This window comes from Magnolia sinica, chromosome 11 (assembly GCF_029962835.1).
Source record: "Magnolia sinica isolate HGM2019 chromosome 11, MsV1, whole genome shotgun sequence".
Lineage (NCBI taxonomy): Eukaryota > Viridiplantae > Streptophyta > Magnoliopsida > Magnoliales > Magnoliaceae > Magnolia > Magnolia sinica.
Window position 1 is genome coordinate 45,531,292 of NC_080583.1, and position 17,215 is coordinate 45,548,506.

The window sequence follows — 17,215 nt, forward strand, 5'->3', positions numbered from 1 at the left end:
GCATACTCTTCACGAAGGTTGAGGCTATCTATTCTTCTATCTTTATGGATAGCCTCCTTGCACCCTATTCCCAAGGGATAGCGCACCTTAGCCAGGCTTTTGACAGTGATTAAGGGTCCTTATTGGTCTTTGTTAGGCGCTGGAATACCCGACAGTGGGCTCCTTCCATTTTGGCATTGTTTTATCTCTCATGCCAACAACATCATGTGTGCCTCGATTCTTGCTCGGGTGCATTCCCCTACCCTAGTAACCAAAGGGAATCGATGTGACCCAGGTGTATGGCTACTATGTTGAGCATCACTCCCCTATTGCCTTTACCCCAGCATCGTTGGTTGGTACTCCCCCTAAACAAACATCTGCATATTATTGAGTGAAAGGGGTGACCCAAATCCATGAGATGGGGAGCATGTTGGTTGCGAATCACTGTTCACTTGCATGCGTTAAGAAAATTGTATCCACACAGTGATTCATGGGGCTCTCATGTTCGCCCCCCTCAATAGGCCTACTATGCTGCCAAGCTGCTTTTCCTTTCAATAGAGAAGGCTACTCTCTATCCCAAGTTGCAGGCTTTCTTCCTTCTCTCTTTCCTGTTCCTCTGGCTTCTCTTTTCTAAAAGGGTCAAAGGACCTTTCTGTAACGACGACTGAAGGTGTCATCAAAAGTGTTGTTGTCTAATTAAGATGAATACCAGGTTTTCTTTGAAAAAGGAAAATCTGTTAGGTTCTTCTTGGCTGTAGCCCTGAGGCTGGTATACTGAAGGTTAACTCTTTTGAACTTAAACACCAGGATCTCCTAACATCTGCCATACAACTAAAAATCTATTTCCATTCAGCAAACTACCCTATCCCAGCTCTATGCCGCAAGCCATCTCGAAAGCGTTCTTGCTTATCAGTCAAAGAGCAATGAAAGAAACCAATAACACTGTTAGCGTTGTCACTTGGGCCTGACTTTTGTTCAACTCAAGGGGATCGAAAGTGCCTTCTTCGAGATTTTTGATTTCCTTGGATATGGTTTTGTGGATGTTATTGTCGCTTACACAGGCATCACCCATGTTATGATTAGAGCAAAGCCTTTTGACAACTGTTTCTCGGATGGCATTCACCCGTTGAGGATTTAGGCTGTCAAGGGGTGTTAAGTTGATTATAGCCGGCAAATATATCCACCATACCGTAAAGCCAATTAGTAGACATGGAACAAAGAGGAAGGAATGCCATTTCAGGTGCTTCAAGAGATCATCAAAAGACTCTGTGGCATCATAAAAGACCTCTTTCCCTATGTGCTCCTTGATCTGGGAGCTCTCTCTTGTAGCATTCAATAAGCCAACTTCCTTTTCTGGGGATATCCTTGCCAATGAGGCCTTCCTGCTCCTATTTTCACCCAAAAGGATAGAATCAAGATTTCCTGTTAGTTGGAGAGCCACTAGTTTATTCCAAAAGCCGGGTTCAAGAATGACCCTCCACCCATTTTTGAAAGAATTGAATTAGATCTCCTTAGGGGAGAATTGCCTTTAGGTAGCTGGGAATCAAGCTGCTCAAACCTAAGTACTTTATGCATGGGTACCCTATTGAGTGCGTTCCTTGCTAGGCTGAACCTTTGCAATGTAGTACTTCTTCTAGATGAAGAAGGAAATTGCACAATCCAGGTATTAGTTCCACTGAGTCTCATTTCGTCATTCTTATCCATCCCAGGTAATTTAGCCAAGAGGAAGTTTCTTTTGAATAATGGGATCATGTTCAAGTCATTCTTTCATTTTTCTTCTTTATCAGAGAGAGGCCCCTTAGGGAGAGGGGCTTCTTTATTGAAGGGGAGGTGGGCAAGACTACAAGATGAGAATTCTATCCTCAACTGGTCTTCTCTTTCCTGTCTTTAATTGTTACAACCAATTCTCCAACAATAATGTTCTTTAGTCTTCCATTTTATACTTTTCTCTCTCCCCCTCTTATCCAATTTCTTTCGTTCCACTGTTCCTGACTCACCACTCTTGAGACAAATACTTTACAATCTAACCCCAACTTCTTTATTCAGGCATTTTCAGGGATAGCCTGATCTATTCTTTATCGTTCTCTGTCTTACGCTCCAGTTGTCTCCACCGAGGGTCAATAACACAATTCCCAACATTAACGCTACGGGTAAAGTCCTCGGATGCGGCAGTCTTTGACTTGAACTCGACGCCTCATGTTGTGTAAAATTCTGAACATTCAAAGGATCAAAGCTCCCAGCCCTTCTTTCGTCATCTGCTCTTATGAATTTTGTAACTTTCTTCATGATATCCGCGTCTCTTGTCTGAATATCCGTCGTTGATGGGATTTGTACTACTGTTGTCTCAGTCCAATTAGTAAATATACTCAAATCCATTCCCTCAAAAAAGCTCCGTAAGAACTCTGCTCTGATTTTTTCAAAGAATGGACACCTTGTCAAGCCAATTCCCTTAAAGGGGCATAAGTCTTCAAAGATCGCATTTGCAATTGTTGTCTTTTGATGAAATATGATCCCTGGATTCGGGTGTGCACAATGCAACCCCACCGGATCTATAGCCCAAAACAATACAATATTCAAACATATAATCCCCGAAAAGACCACTAAAAATCTGATATCCTTTGTGTATGAATATCTTAAAGCTTCAGCTAGAGTCAAGTTTTTGATTTTCGATCCGTTATTCAGCACCTCGCTCAGGCCTTTTGCTCCTCGCTCCGGTGACTTTCTAATCCATCCCCTCGCGTTTTTTGAACTGACTCCGGCTCCGATGGGCTTCCACTTATTCTCTAATACCCTTTCCATCATCTCGATAGGCCATCCCGCTAAGATCGCACTAGGATTGCGAGCTTTCGTCGCATTCAATTCTTCCCGTATAGATCTTTTTAACAGAGGCTGCTTTGCTGACACTCTAAAGAATACCGAAAAAATGCTTTTCAAGATTTGCTATTTGATTCTGTTGTTGGTCCCGCTCGGTGGTGGTGGTTACGCGCTTCGTTGATTCAGGTTTCCCGCGTTGGTTCTTCTCTAATCGCTCTTCCCCGCCTCGCTTGAGGCTGGTACTAAATCCCCCCCGCTCATTTGGGGCGACTCGCTTCACCGCGAGGACTTTCACATTCTATTCTACGATGATTCCCTACAGGGTTTTCCAGGAACATCAAAGCCTGCAGTCAAGCGAATGGCTTCCCCGGTATGGAAGCCCGATCGCCTTCGCCCTGTTAGCTCTGGCGCTCATCACTCTCTTTTGGAGGGCACCGTTTGGGGGGGGCAGGGGGGGCATGTAAGCAGGGCATAGCCGCTCCGGCGCGTCGAGGAGCCTTGTGCTAAGCAATACGCCATAGGTCCTCTATCATAGAACCCCGAGCGTCAGTAGAGGAGCAGTAGTTGTAGCGAGGCTTCGCCGATTGAGAACACAGCCCCCCCGGCGCGTCGAGGGGGAGGGGAATAGAATCAGGGCCTCCCTCAATTCACAGCCTGCCCTTTTGTAGCGGCCACAGGTGAGCGGCGCATAGCACTCGGCCGTCACAATTGGTCTACTACTAATAAATCGCTCCACTTCTCATTCATAGCTTCATATCGTATCTTCGCCACTGATGCCTCTACTGTAATCTATCAGAAGATCAGGTGTTCATGCCATTATATAAGGCTTTTGTAAAAAGAAGAAATAGCACCCGATTCTTTGATTTGTTGATATGTTGTTTTTCTGATTGACGAAAGGAAGGCACCTTAAGGGCTATCACCCGATTCTCCACTTTTTTTTTGAGTGCAATAACCCCCAACATTTTCAGGCGCCCGATGTTCATTTTGTGAATCCTTCCTTCTTATCCTGTGCTTTCGACTAACTTCAAAGTGAGTACCATGATTCCCAGTACGATAGCTGCTGGCATAGTCACAGTATGAATCATCCTAGCACTAGCTTCCTCTGTATTTTAACTCTGAACCTATAAAGGATCAAATCATAATCTTTCTTACAGCTCCTCTACCCGTGCAATTGTATGGATCCAATCATAAAGTTTACTGAACTCAATTCCCTCATAGAAGAACTGCTGAAAGAAAATCGCTCTTTCCTTATCCCATATGGGCATCTGGGTATTCCTATCTCCTTAAAGGGGCATCCTTCTGGGGTGCACTATAATCCAACGGGTTTAATAGACCAAAACATTACAAGATTGAACCATATGATAGCGAAAAAAACTACTAGAACTCTAATGTCCCAAAAGTATGAAGACCTTAAAGCTTCTTCGATAGTCAAGCTCTTAATGGGCTTGTAAGCCTCCTGTAGAACAATAGTCATCCCATTTTTCTTTCATTCTGGTGCTATTTGAATCTTTCTTTGAACCCCTACTGTCCTATAAACTTGAGAGAATAGCGCATACCATTTTTCATATTGATAATTCCTTTGTCGTGTTCTGATATTGAATCACTCCAGATCAATAGACTTTTGTTGTTGTTGGCAACTTGTTAATCGCAACAAAACATGGGATTCATCCTTTATTATATGATGACTTAACTCAAAGTGGGTAAAGTGATCTAAGAGAAGAAGTCGACGTGAAGGGTGATCCGATGTAGGCAAAGCCCGAGCGTAGACTTCCTTACAACCTTTTCTGCTTGTGAAGCCCTGCTAATTGAGGGGATAGCCCCCTGATGACTAAGGGGTGTCTGCTTACCGTCTCATTCTTTTGGTATTTACTAGGAGGGAGCGAACACAGTCATAACTCAACCCCTATAATCACAAAAGTGAAGGGGGTGGAGCATGAGACATAGTGAGTGAGCTCCCTAATGTTTTGAGCTCATTTGCTTTCTTCCCTTGTCCTGACGCCGAGCGCGGTTAGCTCATTTTATTGAATATGATTCGTGCTTCTTTTTTAGGATGCTTTATCTCCTCTCCCTACTTCCTTCTTCCTTTTCCTTAGTGAAGTGTTCGTTCGTTGATTGCACTGCTTCAGCCCTTGCTGGTTTTTGCTCTCCCAGTCCCGCAACCTATTCTCTGATTGGCGCATTGGCTTCTATCCTTTGTTTCTTACCATTTATCCTCTTCTTTTAGTCAATTCGCCCTCTTTCTCTTTCTTTTTTTCTCTTCTGTTTTTGTTAGTTTTGACTAGCCCTTCCCTAGCGAATGTCTTTCGTTACCGACCGCCGTACGGCGGTCGGAAGATAAGTTGCAATCGACTTCATTTGCGAAGAGGAATCGCGATTGAGATAACACCCGATTTTCCGACACCCTCCTTCTTTATTTGACTTGTGGATTTCATTTCCCACCACCCGATCTTCCGATGCTCCCGGCCCCATTTGACTTAAGGGCCTCTCTTGCCTTCACCCGCTTTTCCTCCGCTGCTGACTTTCCTGCTCTGTTTATAATACCTTTTAGTATGCGGGAGCTCTATAAAACCTATACTATTAGAGCCCTTCCCCCCTTCTCCACTGTCTTTTGGATTCTACCTTCTTCTAATCGTTGAGTCGTTTTCTCCGACCTCTTCTACTGCGTGGTCTCCACCAACTTCAAAGTCAATAACGTTATTCCCATAATGAATGCGATTGGCAAGGTTCTTGGATGGGCCATTCCTTGGTTTGAACTCGACCCTTCGCCAAACTAAAGGAATGGACAGACAAGGGACAGACTGAGCTAGACTACCAGGAATGGGGACTAAGCAAACATATTTAAAAGAGGGAACATGCCAGCTTTCCTCATTCACTTTCGCTACCATTCCTATCCTATTGTACGTTTATTTCCCTATGGAGCCTAGAAGATCGATTCGCCTTACCCGATTCCCAATTGCAAGGGAGAGATGGCCGGCTGAATCCAAGCAGCAAGAGGAGTAGAGCACGCTTTGGATCCTGTCATGGCTGTGAGAAGGATCCTCATCTTCATCGTCTCCCCATCCAGTAGGAATGATGGGAGTTTGAGAGTCGTCTGGGTATTCAAATGGTCGGAGTTTGTAGGCCTTTCTTCCCCGCACATACATCTGGAGAGAATCTCCCGAAGGCTCTAGGTGTGGAGAATACCAGGCTGAGGAGGGAACTTTGACCATCTTCGTGACATTTCCGCTGACTGGGTTGTACTAAATATTGATGGGGCTGAATGACCCGAATCGTAAATCAGTGTGAATTTCCCGGTTGTCTTTAATTGATGGGGAAAAACTTTCGCGGTCTGCAAAACAGAAGATGAAAATACCTTTTGCTTAGACATCCCGATATCCCATCTTCTTGAATTTTGAGCTCTTTTATCCTTCTTCAAAATGGAAGCCCCAGGAGGACATCGTACTGCATATCTGAAAATATCATGAAGTGGAACTTCTCTCGGATCTCCTCAGTAAGATGAACCTTGACATTCCTAGCCCTTGAATTTGCATTCGTCATTCCTCCGGCGAAGACTTTCCTCCGACGTCTTCTCTCGACAGGGAACCAAGGCTTCATGGAAACAATTGAAGTCTGATCCAGAGCCCTATCGAATTTAGGCATATGTAGAAATGGAATCTTTCCCCACCTGAACTATTACCTTGATTATCCATCTTTTCTTATCCTGAGAGAGCGTGCCAACAAACATCTTTTCGCTCTCTTCATCTGAGGCGGCCGGAGTTTCTTCAGGTATCTGGTGATTGCCCTGGAAAGCTCTTAATTCCAAGGCCTGAATTCTGGTAGCCAGATCTTGCAATTCTCTTCTGAGCGCCGCTATTACAACTTCTAGTTCACCCTATGAAACAGGCTGAGAGTATGTGAGCTGCGTCTGAGATATCTGCTCAACATCTTTCATGGAGATGAAATGTCGAGGAGGGTCCTTGTCACCTCTCTTTTTGGGTGACCTCGAAGAGGCCATCGCAACTACTCCTTCTTCTTCAGAGTCTGGGTCATAACAGAGGCATGCACCCTCATCGCAGTTGCATTCTTCTGCCTCTGACCGTCGAGGGAGGTTCAGTCTCCTTAGAGACGGCTCGAACTTCTTTTCCTTTAGGCCAGATGTCCTTCCAGTTTGAGCATACAACTCGCTTTCCCTTTCTCTGTGGAGGGGCGTCGCCGTGGTTGTCTCCTTTGCGGCGGCGCTAATGTCGATGCTTCTTGCCTCTTTATAGTTCTTCGAGGTTTCGGCTTTTCAATCTGTTGATAGCCAAACTGCTCACAAATCTCTCCTTCTCCCATGCTTCTTTTCAGTTGCTCGATGCCTTTTCCCTTTTCGCCGTGGGGCAATATGATCCAATCATTTTTTCTATATGGGAAAGGACTTCTCCATACGTTGCTTCGGCTAGATTCATGTTCCCGCTCGGACAAGATCAGCAAAACCCTTTGGAAGTCCAGCTATGAGCTTGTCCTTCCAGATGGCTGAGTTGAAGTCATCTAGGAAAGAAATCCGGAAGTTCTGCTTGTACCATGAATAGTCTCGCAAAGTCGAAATCCGGAGGTTGAGGAGAGCTTCTCGATGTTGCCATTTGGTATTTTCGAAGGGTCCGCAGAAATGCTTATAGATGGTAGATAACAGCAGGGTGATGCATGTGTAGATTATTTGCCCTCGAATTTCTAGTGCCGGTGTGCCATCAGGATTCTGGGCAAACGAGTTCTTTAAGGCTTCCTTTGTTGGATCTGGTATGGCTGCCCACCATGCATTTCTTTGGGGTGGGGATCCAATGAATCCCCCAGTGATAGCTTCAAAAGCTTGGTGAGCTGAGTAACCGTCGGGCAGTATAGGCATTTGCAGCTGCTATCATAAGAGATAAGACTTTCTGAATCTGCTGCTTGTTCATACCGTCTAACGACCAAGGATAGATAGATCTTCCGTCAAAGCATAGGGAAGCTTATCTTCGTAGGCCAGATCTATTGGGGGCCTTCTTCCATTGATGACAGCTCTGATGTCATGAGTTATCTCTTCTTCTTCACCTTCAGAACTGCTGGAATTATCATCGCTAATCCATCCGCATCCATGGGCAATGTTGATGAAGTCTTCTCTTTTGATTCTCTTGGATGGGACAGAGGTTCTGCTGGTTCCAGTGACTATTTGGATTCCTTCTATCACAGTACTCCCTTCAGAGGAAGTAGGTGGCTGGAACATAGGGATCTGATAGAAGAGACCGCCTTTCAGAGGGACTGGGGTTGGGATTGGTACTGCGATAGGCTCTTTCCCCTTTCCTGCCCTTGCGGGAATGGTTTGCCCTTACTCAATTCCAAATTCAATGATGAATTACAGAACTAGATTCCCTCCTTTACTTGAAAGGAAGAGTTAACGCCATCAATTCACAAATTGAGTCAACGTCAACATTACGAACTAAAAAACAGAGGGAGTGAGTGTTCACAGTACCCCCTCGTTCACTTAGCAAGTCTATAAGGGATTTTCTTTTGAACCCCAGAGTCCTCCCTGCCTTATCAATAGTAAAGAAGTCTGCACTCGAGCTCCCCCCCCGAAGCCCATCTTGGTCGGGGGGAGCCCTTCCCTTGACTTCGAGTTATGCCTTCACTTTACCAATTTGAGTCATACATAATTACAACTTCAGAAATAGAGGGAGTGAGTGTTCATAGTACTTCCTCACTTCATTGAAAAGCTCTAAGAAGGGATTCTCTTTTGAACCCCTAATCCTCTTACACCTTGCACCCCCTCAGTCGTCGGGGGGGGGGGGGGGGGGCTTGGGGGGCTATGTTCTCAGTTGGTGAAGCCAAAAAGAACTCCCGCTCAGGCTTCTCCACATCGGGAAGCCCTTCTCTCTGGTTCTTGACATTAGGTTGCTCACTCACTCCGTTTTATGCTCACCCCCTTCGTTTTAGGACTACCGTGGTGAGCTATGATCTGTTCGCTCCCAACGAGGGAAACACAACTCAATGATTTTTACTTTCTTTCTATTAGAGTCTTTATGACAATGGTGTTCTCAATCGGCGAAGCCTCACAACTCTTGCTTGCCTAGATGCTTTTATTTTATACCCTTTATTACTTGCCTCCACCTGATGAATGAAAGATGCTTCCACTAGGTCAGTTAAGGATAGTGGAGCGAAGGCATGCATGGGCACTAACCACATTTTCAGTAGCGAAATCTTCATGCAAGCGTAGTCTTATGGAGCAATAGTGTACCTTAGGCACGTAGGGTGCTGGGGATGGAATTATGTGGGGCCTACATAGAACCTATGGTATATGCTTCCTCAGCTTCACTATAAAGAAGGAAGAGAAAAGAATTCCTTAAGTGGATTATGGAGAACACCCTTAAGCAGCCATAAGGTGCTACTGGTTGCCATAAGACATGATGGTCATAACCCATATGCTCTCTATGGCTTTCTTTAAGGTGTTGAGGTGGTTTTAAGGGCTCTTTTAGTCTAGCTTGCGTCTCGAGTGAGGCTTGCTGTAAGGCCATATTTGCCTAGTCTTAAACCTTCATTAGTGTAAGCCTAAGCAAATTCTCTTTCTTAAGGTGGAAAGAGTTCAAGAATGGCTAGTATGAACCCCGAACTTCAAAAGAGGATTCAAACGACCATATACTTATGAGAAATTCTTTCGACATTTCTCCAGCTAAGTACCAAACCTACCTCCCTCGACTACCAGAACTGACGTACGCAAAAGAAGGTTTTCTCTGATCTACCGCTAATACAAAAAGTACTTGCTTACCTGAAGGAAATTCTTTAAAGTCTCCTTGCTCGATCCCGATCCCCGCAATGTACGACCAAAAAGCCAGTTATTATCGCTCTCGGAAAGAAGCGGAGGATGAAAAGCCCTGATCAGTAAGGCACGTGAGACGCGCAGGACTTATTCATCAACTCACATTTTTTGGCTGGGTCCAAACTAGAATGCATTGAAAGGCCAACCAAAATCTATGACGGATGCAAAATTGAACCGTATAAAGAAAGGAGAATCCCTTTCATTGGAAGGGAATGAAATCTTCAAAAGGAGGGAAAGAGTTCTTTATCCAAAGAACTGTTGCTGTGTAGAAAGATGCAATGAGGAAATCGAAGGTTCATAGGGTTTAAGAGCTGATGGACCACGGGAAGCTCCTTGGTGAATGGATGATAGAAAGGGGAAACGCTACGAGGTATCCAGATTAAAGTCTCTCTAGTCCTCGTTCTGGCATAAATGCATCCTACGAAGATGTCATGAAGAGATCGAGGGGGGCTTTCGGGTGGTGGGGGGTGGTGGTGGGTTGGCTAAGTGGAGTTCTTTGAATCAAACGTTGAATGAAATCGATTCTTTTTTAGATATCAAAATATAAATCGAATAGGATAGATGGATGGATCTATCTTTCTATGAATATAGATGACTAATTATATATATTTATTTACATATAGTAAGAAGCCCCAAATCCTTGATTTGGCTAGGAAACACTGCACTACTTTGGGCCCATGAAGCGAAGGGAATGAGCTTGGTTGCTTCTCCTCCACAATTTTTTCTCCATGCCCGTTCTGCATGCACTTCGCGCGCCATTAGCTCTTTACTGTCCTCTTATACTTCATTCGATGGTTCGGATGGACTTCGCCGTTCTTTCCCAACTAAAATAGAAAGGGTTGTATCACATCGAGATGTCGATTCATTTTCTACCCCCAATGAGATGGGGAATTAGTAACCTCTTTCCCTTCATCTTTCTGAATCGAGGCCCGGCCCGGCTCGCGTCGTTCCAACAACCGGCGGGGAGCACCTCAGTATACGATCGCGCGCAGTAACTGGGAGTCCTATTACACCTAAGGCCAACTGAAATTCACCAAACCCAGGTTCATCTCGTGTAGTGATTGTGGACTCGTACAAGGATATTGAGTAGACGGTTGATGTATCAGACTCGACCCTTTCTTTCGTAGCATGCATTCCCATCCGTGTCGCAACTGATTCGGTAAGCTACGTGTCCGGTGCACGGAGAACTGCCTTCGGTCTCCCAAACTGACTTACTCATGGCAACCTTCCGGCCGCCCAACGACCTATAACGCTAGTCACTACTCCCACTGGGGCTAGGAAGTAAGCCCCACAACCCAAAGCGGCGAAGAACAAATAGAATTTGCTACGAAAGCCGGCTAACGGGGGTATTCCTGCGTATGAGAACATAGTAATGGAGAAGGTAATAGCCGAAATAGGATTCGTTTTGGCTAGAGCGCCCAAATCCGCTATATATTTGACACGGGTTTGCCGTAATGCTGGAACTATGGCGAATGCATCTATCGTCATTGATGCATAAATAAAGATACCAATTAGTAGTGATTGAATTCCTTCTATGGTTCCACATGAGAAACCAGTACGAATATAACCTACATGTCCAATCGAACTATGAGCTAGAGGTCTTTTGACTTTCGTTTGGGCCATGGCGGCCAGTGCTCCTAAGATCATAGAAGCAATGCTGCAGAAAAAGAAGATTTGTTGCAATGTAGCTCCATAGGAACCATAAATAGAAACACGTGACATATTTGCAGAAATAGAGATTTTAGGCGCAATAGAAAGGAATGCTGTAACCGGGGTGGGTGAACCCTCATAGATATCAGGTGCCCGCATATATAGAGTCAAAAGAGATATGGAGTCCGAAGGGGAGGGGGGTTTTCTTCGGGGCTCGAGAGATGGAATAGATAGGGCCCCACAAGTTGTTAATTCGCCGCTGGGGAATTCACACGAAAGGGAACGAGGAATTCTCAACGAAAAAAGTGCTCTCTGAACCGAACGTGAAAGTTGTTTTCCATCAGACGGCTGTTCCCGTAACTCCACTCTCGACTTGGATTATATATCCAAAAAGGTCCGCTCTCGGCCATTCCACACGCTGCCTAGCAGAGGCGTGGTTATCTGAAGTGGATTCTCTCTTTTGTAGTAGATGCCGAACCTGCTGCTCAGTGGGCGGGCGCAGCAGCTACATGGACCCCTTCCTTTCTGTTGTTGCCAGCGCTTTACCGGGCCGAGCCGGAATTCTTTATTAGAAAGGGCAGGCAAAGCCCGAAGGCTGCTATCCCAATAGGCCAGCGGGCGGAACGAGGAGAGGGCCCGGCAATCATACCACCGCGGTCGAAAAAGCGTGTTCTCTTCGCCCTTCAGATAACACGCACCGTAGGCCATCCTCGGCCTTCTTCGTTTTCGATGAAAATCGACATCTCGATCTCCGAAAGCGTTTTCCTTCCCCCGCCGCATCTCCCTCCCTTCGTCGAGCCTTTCCTTTAGTGGTTGGGGGAAGCATTCCCTTATCTGAACGTCGGCGGGCATTCTTTCGCTATGGGGTGGGTTTGGTTTGAACATAGGCTCAAACATGATTGGAAGGGTCCTAGCTACGCCATGCGTTCAATACCAAAAAAGCCTCTGGGGAGCTGCAGGGATGACAAAAAGAGGGCGCTTTCCTGTGTTGCACTGAAAAAAAGGACCTAAGAGAAGAGCGTCTTCTCTTAGGTTTCTTCCTCCCGCGCCCGGCCCGCGTTAGAGGGGAAGATTAGCAAAGCGGGAAAAGACAGAGGGAGGGGGAGCAGCATCTTATTCTCTTCGCTAGAACTTCCGGATCGGATAAGCATTCGGAACGGGCTCCGCGTTCATTTCGTTGGCAGAAACGATCCAATCCATTCGGGGAACCCAAAAACAAACGAACTCTTTTGACTTGATTCATAGATAGAATCAATGGATAGATAGACAAGAGATAGATGAACGAGATCTCTTTTTTTTTTTCTCTAAAATCAACAAGAGGAAGAGAATAGACATCCCTTTAGATGTCTATGTATCCTTTATCATCTCCCGATTTTCTTTTATATCGTTATATCTGCTCTATACATTTTTTTTAAGAAATACATACATTTAGAGAGAGAGAGCAGATGGATCCTATCCCCTACCTATATCGAACACTCATTCCTATCTATTTATAGAAAGATCTTCGTCAAATACCGGACTTTGCCTTTTTTTGTTTGAGGAATTCCTAATATCCAAGGCAGCTTCCCACAAGCACCCCACCCCATACGACTATAAGGGAGGGAGCTGTTCGCCTTTTGAATCAAAGTAGTAGGGGCTTCATAGCGACTTTCATTCTAAAGGAAACCGAAGAACCTTTAGTCAATAGGAGCCCTACTCATATTCAAAAGGCAGTCGCAAACCAATTCATTAGTAACCGGGCGGAGCGCACCTTCAGTAGGGCGAGCTGTTTGATAGTGACTTCTTTCTTAGGGTAGGGCGACGAAAGGCTACTTCAATGACGGAAAGAGCCGGAAACTCGAGAGGGTCGCCTTTGGAAGCGAAAGCCCCTATCATACAGGCGACCAAGTCCCCAACCGTTGAAGTCACCCTCGGAAGCGGAAGACGGTAACCAAAGCGTCACGACATAATCAAAAGGAAGGAGTGACGCTGATAAACACTGAATCCAATCCCCAGAAATGAAACAAAGTTCGTTCCCTTTCATCAAGTAGGTGATGGTAGGCATATGAACCACTTTAGCTTTGCCTTAGACTCTATTGGAACAAAGCAAAGAAGGAGGTTGAATGGAGAAAGGAAAGGGACAAGGGCGGTCTTGCTTGGCGTGAAGGCTACTGGTTCGAGGGTAGGGTACAGTACTAAAGGTCCTCAGACTTCCAAGCGGTTTTTCTTTTAGGCTGTTGTTCACCGTTGGATCTCACCAATACAGCCCCCTATAGTTTTCATTACCGAGATCTCTTTTTTTTTCAATGTTCCCAGGGATTTTTTGGGCAATCAACTCCCATGCTGCAAATAGTCAAATCTGAACTAAACTGTCATCGCTCTTCTTGCTTTCCTCGTGGGCAGGAAGCACACCAGCAGTGTACGTTGCGTGATTCCACCATGTTTTTTACACATCGACTAGATGGATAGTTGACCGAAAGATCACTTCGATTTGCCTGGCCAGCAAGCGGGTGGTGTGCTTATCTTGTGTGACAACACTACAGAGCGAGTGGCTCTTCTAGGTGGGCAGCTGTGTGACAACACTCCAGAGAAAGTGGCGCTTTCGTGTAACATGCTATGGTCTCAACGCCCTTACAAGGTAGTGATGAGTTTCACACGCTCTAAGCTTGGCCCGCACATGGCTAGGAAGATTAGCTGCAATTTGAGCGGTACCACCCACCCTTCCCTACCACCTATAGGCGGCCATCCGTCCTACCGCCACCCGAAGAGGAACTACAGTGATCTTGAATAGGGATCATACAATGATAGATAGAATCCCCATAAAAATACCACTAGATCGAGCACCAGTGATTTCGTATCCGGTCAAAATCTTGGCTAATTGATCGAAGTGGGTAGCTCCAGTAGACCCATAGATCATGGAACAAATAGGGTGGGTAGGCCCAACCACCACACTACACGTATAGACGCGAACCCCCCTCGTTACCGTACGTGCGACTCTCACCGCATACGGCTCGCACAAAGACTCCTAAATCCATCCCGAGCCTTTTCTTCCACCTCTCCTCTCCACTCCTCGATCAAACGTCGCGTTCCCCAGGCGCTATGAAAGGGGGGGGGCGCTTCCTTCGCCTATCGTATGTATCGGCTTGGCTTCGTCCCGAACCGACGGAGGCATTCTGGCGGGCGCGTGCGTGTAGGAATGCCGACTACAGAGACTAAAAGACTACGACTACAAGCCAAGCCGGAAGCGACTCGCTTCTATTCTCGTTGGGATTGGATATAGATGGGGAATCTATAGATCGTAGTAGTTCGCCAACCTCTCTAACTAACATACAATACAATTTCACTTCACGGCACGACCACAAAAAAGAAAGAGCTTCGCTCGGTTGGCCTTTCTACGCTAACGAATGCCTCCTTTCTCTTCTCTTAAGTCTACAACAAGTGGGAGAGGCAGGATTTGAACCTACGTAGAAAACCTTCAACAGATTTACAGTCTATCGCTTTTGACCACTCGGCCACTCTCCCCTTCCCTGGCCGTGGCCCCCCTCAATGGTTCCTGAATAAGAAGGAGGGCAACGTTCGTTCTTATTGATTTGATTGAAGGGAACTAATCAAAGACGCTTAGCTAGCGTTCCGGGAGAATCTAGTCATTTAGTCAGTTCATAACAATCTCTGTAAAGCAAGGGGCAAAGCTTCTACGATGGCTTCCCCCTCATGTAGTCATCGGCCTTCTTCCCCAACCCCCCCTCCTTCATCGCTTTTGGTTAAGCATCTTTCGATGAAGGAAAGGAGGTGACTAGTCGCTTCTAGCGAAGCAGCGAGTTCATAAGCAAGTGAATGAACGAGCCAGCGAGCAGCGAGTGAAGTGCATAACGTAACGAGAGACGAGCCATGTTCCTAAAAGGAGTGACCATGTTTTCTTCCCTTCTACTGACACTGAGCGAGCAGCAAGCAGCTTCAAAACGTGAAGCGCCCCCCTTTAGTTAGGGCTATGGAGTCACTTTCACTTTAGTTAGGGCTATGGAGTCAGGGGCCTGGGCCCTAAAGGGAGCCTTTAAAAAGTGCAACGACTAGCTTTAAAGTCGTTGCTTACTCTTAAAAAAAGCCTATGAGTGCTAGCCAACAAGAGACACCCCCTATGTTGTAACATCCCGAAAAATTCCGTACAAAGACTCGAGCACCACCTCAACTAGAATTCTCTTAAGACTCAATCCTTTAGAAATTAAACGTGAATTAACTAGCGCTAAACTCAATTACTTGTGAAAATTAGCACCAACCATGTTAAATACAATTTGTAAGACCCAAAACCTGTAGAATCGTTAGCACTACGTTACCCTGAAATCTAGGATTCAACGCTAAACCCAGTTGCTCTCAGGAGTACTTAGAAATTTTGTATCGGACCTGGACCTCACGTCGAAAGTCCGATAGCGATAAACTTAGAAAATTATGACCACCTTGTTGGGCTTGACAATCACCTCAAAAATCAAGTCCAGATGATTTTCTGAGACGATTTGCATGAGTCCAGAGTGAAGAGTGTGAGAAAGGTGAATTTATTTAGAAATTAAATATGAATTTAAGTAATCTGAGTCGTGTCTCTTGCGCGTCAATTATAAGCATTCTGACTGTTGGATTCTGACTCAAATTCACCCTCGGATCAAGGAAGATGGCCCACACATGTCAAAGTGCTTGTGGTCCTGATTGAGTTTTGGAGACCGTTGAATTGAAATTGGTCCGCCATGAGCGATCTGGAAACCCGATCGGACTGAAAACTTAACTTGCTTAAGATCCAATATTAGTGAGCTTAAGTCCGACCGGATTCAGAAAAAGGACCTTCAGAAACGTTCCATTGAATTGAAATAGACCCGATTTGGTTGTAACCTAAGTATACCTTGGCCCAGGGGCTAAGTCCATCAATTTTAGGCCTATATAAAGACCTTAAACCCTCACTCCCAAATTCCATACGAATTTTCCAAACCCTAGCTAGGAGAGAAAGAGGAAAAGAGAGAGAAGTTGGTAAATCATCTTAGAATTCTTTCCAGTTACCCTGCGTACCTAATCCATCGCATCTGAATCGTTATTCTGACGATTCTAATCTCATTTTTGGTTAAGTCAATTAAACCCTAACCTATTTTGGAACTTAGAATAGTTTAAGTATTGATGTAGCTAATCTAATTCATGCCTTAGGTTACCTATTCGCCGTTGACAAAGACTTATCGTCTAAATCGAATCCGTTGCGCAATTTTTGGTTTAAGGTGTGGACTATATTTGTATAGGTTATGGTTTTCAAAGCTTTCAATATCAGTTAATGATTTATTACTGACGTGGGTGCCATTTCACATGCCAAATGCGATATCTGTTTCATTTTACATATATAGATAATCTATGTTGTAAGTAGTGTGATTCATGGGGTTATTGAAATGTTTGTATGCATTTGGAATTTGGCGTTGTGATTGCCATGATTAATTGTTGTAGGAATATGATTGTTATTATGCGACAACTCCTTGTCAAAAGATTTGCCCTACTATGGAATATGGCTGACATATGTGATGTATGTTGCCAAGTGTAGTCTAAGTGGTTGTGAAAATGCCTGAATAAGTAAGGTGTGAATTATAAGGGAGTCGAGATATAAAATCCCAACTACTTCCTTATATGTACTATTTTCTCCATGAATTTCTTAGTCTAACTATCCATGTTAATTATGTGTTTGATTATCTTTATGCAAGTTGTTAATTTTACTGCCTTTCTTATGAATGGATTCTCGTTACCTTGCATTTTATAATATGTTTGCTATTATGGTTGAATGTGTATGGGACCACGTTATAGTCCAGGCAATCAGTAAGAAGCTTTGAGTTCGTGGCTGAGGTCACTTTCGTCACGTAGGACGTGTTTGACAAACCCGAGTCGTATTACGATTGTCGACAGTGGTTTGGCCATATGGAGTGTTTGCGCACTTCATGTCGTTCAACTCAACGTGCGCTCGTACTAGTCGAT

At 45.0% G+C, this 17,215-nt stretch overlaps 2 protein-coding genes and 1 non-coding gene across 3 annotated transcripts; all 3 read right to left on the bottom strand.

Annotated features, from left to right (window-relative positions):
• Positions 1–10,453: 10,453 nt before the first annotated feature.
• LOC131219080 (NADH-ubiquinone oxidoreductase chain 2) lies at positions 10,454–11,479 on the bottom strand. The gene has a single exon (XM_058214067.1). It carries the CDS (start codon positions 11,405–11,407, stop codon positions 10,814–10,816), a length of 594 nt encoding a protein of 197 aa, XP_058070050.1. The 5' UTR covers positions 11,408–11,479; the 3' UTR covers positions 10,454–10,813.
• LOC131219081 (uncharacterized) lies at positions 11,409–12,145 on the bottom strand. Its single transcript, XM_058214068.1, has one exon. It carries the CDS (start codon positions 12,143–12,145, stop codon positions 11,627–11,629), a length of 519 nt encoding a protein of 172 aa, XP_058070051.1. The 3' UTR covers positions 11,409–11,626.
• A 2,521-nt stretch (positions 12,146–14,666) lies between these two features.
• TRNAY-GUA (transfer RNA tyrosine (anticodon GUA)) lies at positions 14,667–14,749 on the bottom strand. The gene has a single exon. It is a non-coding gene; the product is annotated as a tRNA-Tyr (tRNA).
• Between the last annotated feature and the right edge of the window lie 2,466 nt (positions 14,750–17,215).

Coding starts and splice junctions, on each gene's coding strand:
- LOC131219081 (XM_058214068.1), bottom strand. CDS start 12,145: ATGTTTGAGCCTATGTTCAAACCAAACCCACCCCATAGCGAAAGAATG.
- LOC131219080 (XM_058214067.1), bottom strand. CDS start 11,407: ATGCGGGCACCTGATATCTATGAGGGTTCACCCACCCCGGTTACAGCA.